Raw genomic sequence first — 3,598 nt, forward strand, 5'->3', positions numbered from 1 at the left:
CGTTCTCGGTATCGTCGCGAGTACCCCGCACCACTGGTTCGTCACTCGTTCTTGGTGTGCCTGGTTACGAGGGTGTATAGTTGTCCATGTGTGTGTTATGTCATCCTCTATCGTTGTTGCTTCGGTAACTGATGGTAAATCTGTCGCGAACGCGATAGTGTAATCGCGGTGCGGGTGATGGTGTTATTATATTGTAGGTAGAGAGATGGCTGGAAAGAACAGAGGATAAAAAATGAAATACAGCGCCTGCCGTATTGCAGCGTAGAAAATCACCAACGGGTGTCATCTGCAAGCCATAAGGTCACAGTTCCTCATCAGCAGGCAATAGGTAACATTAGGCTAGTCCACCCCCTCGAGAAAATGCCTGGATACCGCAGTAATTGATGCGATGAGCCTTGCCACTGACTTTGATTTTGTTGTCATGAGCCGTTATTATATTGTTTCGCTTTCTATAATTGTATTTCCTCACAGTGTTTAACGCGTCTGGTAAGTCTACATATTTAGGTTTCATATGGTCGGCCTGGGCTGTTCCGTGTGTGTGACCCTATGGGCACTCGATGGACATCCTATTCACTCATACGCCACGAAGAAGGCGAGTGGAGACGGATGCAGACCTGCGCTGAGAGGCTAGTTCGAACCAGCGTAACGTCCCCGTCACGCCCGACTACCAGCTCCGGCGCCCTTCGTGCTAGCGGGGAACACGACTCACACGCCGGGCAGTAGCCACGGGCGCCCTCTTCTACTCACACTCATCGCAAGAGTTTTCACTCGGACCGCGAACCCGGAGCGCCCTCCTACTCAACCACTCGCGCTGCTCACCGGCGCCCTCCCTCTACTACAGACTGCGCCCCGGCTCAAGCCGGCGCCCTCGAAATCTACTCACCCGTCGGCCCGCAGCTAGCGCCACCGCGGCCCTCTCTTAACTCACACTCTCGCCTGCTACCCCGGCGCCGCGATCTTCGTATCTCAGGACTCAGCCATGCTAACCACTCAGGCGCCACTCTCTGACTCCAGACTCGCCTGCCTACCCCTGCCAGCCCACTCCTCCGGCTCTACTCACACTCACCCAACAGACATGTGAAGCGATCGCTACCAGGCCGCCACGCAATCTAACTACTACTACTACACCTCCGCTCTGCTACCCTGCGAATGCGGGCGCCTTTCTAACTACAGAGCTGCGCGCCCGCTAGAACTCAGAAGGCGCCCTCTCTACTTACAGGACTCCCCTGCTACCATGATGAGGCGCCCTCTCTACTCCACACTCGCACCCTGCTACCCGTGGCGCCGCTCTCGTACACCACTTACTCACCCCGCTACCCCGCCACGCCCTCTGTGCCAAGATTCGATCCTGATCCTATGGTACGCAGGCCCTCATGTGCAGAGCTGAGTCCGTGATCTTCGTGGCGCGGCCCCTCTGAGCAGTCAATCACCCTCTGTGGCGCCCAACTGACTGTGCAGGTCCGACCTAGCAGGGCGAGCGTGAGTAGAGAGGGCGCCGGTAGCGAGGTGAGTGTGAGTAGAGAGGGCGCCGGTAGCAGGGCGAGTGTGAGTAGAGAGGGCGCCGGTAGCGGGGTGAGTGTAAGTAGCGAGGGCGCCGGTAGCGGGGCGAGTCTGAGTAGAGAGGGCGCCGGTAGCAGGGCGAGCGTGAGTAGAGAGGGCGCCGGTAGCGAGGTGAGTGTGAGTAGAGAGGGCGCCGGTAGCAGGGCGAGTGTGAGTAGAGAGGGCGCCGGTAGCGGGGTGAGTGTGAGTAGAGAGGGCGCCGGTAGCAGGGCGAGCGTGAGTAGAGAGGGCGCCGGTAGCAGGGTGAGCGTGAGTAGAGAGGGCGCCGGTAGCGGGGTGAGTGTGAGTAGAGAGGGCGCCGGTAGTGGGGTGAGGGAGTTACCTGGTTCGACTAGCTTCTCAGCCAGGTCTTCCATCGTCTCCACCTCGCCTTCCTTCGGTGAGTGAATGATGATCATCGTTGCCCCGGCAACACACAGGAAGCAGCCGACCTTGCCTAATATGTTCAGCGTCTCGTTGAGAATCTTTGACGCCATTATCGCTCTGCAACAATCAAGCGTGGCGGCATCGCTCATACTGGGTATCCAGCATTTTCTAGGGCAAGCCTAATGTTACCTATGCAGCTATGAGGCAACTGTGACCTATGCTGCAATGACACCTGTTGGTGATTTTCTAGCTGAATAGCAGCTGCTGAACTTGTGAATTTCTCGCTGACTTTTCCAGCATCTCTCTCATACATATATACACCCATCACCGCACGGTCACTATCCGTGCGAAGCATTACCATGTTACCAGCACACGAGGATGACATAACACACACGTGAACATCACCCTGTAACCAGCACACAAGAACGAACGAACGCGTGCGGTACTCACGATACGAGAACGCTGAGCGCTCCTAGTGGTGTCACTAGCGTCGCCGGAGCAAACATGTACGCCACAAAGTTTGCCACCTCCCCGACGGCCACTGAAACAATGCAGCGGCGCCATCTATCAACCATCCACCTTCGTCCCATTAGACAATGACACGAAACGGTGTGACATGACCAAGCATTTCAGTTGTAGATTAGATCTAAGTGTAGGCAGGACAATGATTTATTTATTACTCGAGTCGTTTATATCTTTGGCTGTGAGACTGAAACATGAATGCACGACCTGTTCGAACAAGATCTGATCGTGAGTATGGGATGTTGCCAGAGACATGCGTGTAACACTACGGAATAGTCTCTTAGAAACTCACTTGTGAGGAAGCCAGCCCACCAGAGCCATTCTCTAAGGTAAGCATGCCCACCTTTACCTATTAATAAGACACACACACACACACACACACCAGTTATTGACATTATCAGTCTATTCCATGTTGATAGTCAAGTATAGCGATCTACTCCAGCATCTCTACCCATTAGCTAGTGTTTCACAGTGTCATTAATTGGGTAAAAGCACTTTGCCAATTACATTAGCAGACTGTGGACATTAGAGTAGGTGATCAAACTACGAAAAATTGTGGTTCTAAAGTATTTAAAATATTAAAACCTTCCCGTATTTATTAAAGGAATTTATTTTAATGGGCCAGGAAGGCTAGAGAAAAACAAGATGCAGTTTGAGGGTGACCTCATAATGTGACGTTTACCATGGTGAATCACGGCTAGCTTACACACGCGCGGTAGAAACACGTGGGATACATGCACCACTCACCAGCTCTGTGACCAGACGACTGCTGCACTTTAAGTAGACCCTTCTTCTTGATTATGAAGCTGGAACCTATTGATATTGAGAAGACCAGCACAAAACCATGTAAGCACTGTACAAACATGTTACATATTATAACTTCCAAGGAACACATATTACAGTCACACCAGTATAATCAGCTGATCTGCTTCATGTTACTGTCAGGCTGCTCTAGCCAATGACTGCTGCGATATGACATTCTTAAGATATTAGTTGACAATGCAGTGTCATGAAGTCGACGTTTTGTCGTGCGCGCATTAAAAACACATTACAAACTACTAGCATGGCCAGCCTACCAACAATACCCAATGAGCAGGGTTCTCCCTACGTTGCGCAAACAGGGCGCGCGCGCCCCGTTTGGGAAAACTCC

At 52.5% G+C, this 3,598-nt stretch overlaps 1 protein-coding gene across 1 annotated transcript in view; it reads right to left on the reverse strand.

Moving 5' to 3' along the window:
- Positions 1-3,598, reverse strand: part of LOC106811524 (magnesium transporter NIPA2-like) — a 7,010-nt gene that overhangs the window by 2,265 nt on the left and 1,147 nt on the right. The window contains exons 3-6 of the mRNA XM_014815186.1: positions 3,196-3,261; positions 2,741-2,797; positions 2,377-2,467; positions 1,883-2,043 (exon numbers count right to left, since the gene is read on the reverse strand). Of these exons, the coding sequence (XP_014670672.1) occupies positions 1,883-2,043; positions 2,377-2,467; positions 2,741-2,797; positions 3,196-3,261 (375 nt within the window). The remainder of the gene's footprint in view (positions 1-1,882; positions 2,044-2,376; positions 2,468-2,740; positions 2,798-3,195; positions 3,262-3,598) is intronic.

This window comes from Priapulus caudatus, unplaced genomic scaffold, assembly GCF_000485595.1.
Source record: "Priapulus caudatus unplaced genomic scaffold, Priapulus_caudatus-5.0.1 Scaffold547, whole genome shotgun sequence".
Lineage (NCBI taxonomy): Eukaryota > Metazoa > Priapulida > Priapulimorpha > Priapulimorphida > Priapulidae > Priapulus > Priapulus caudatus.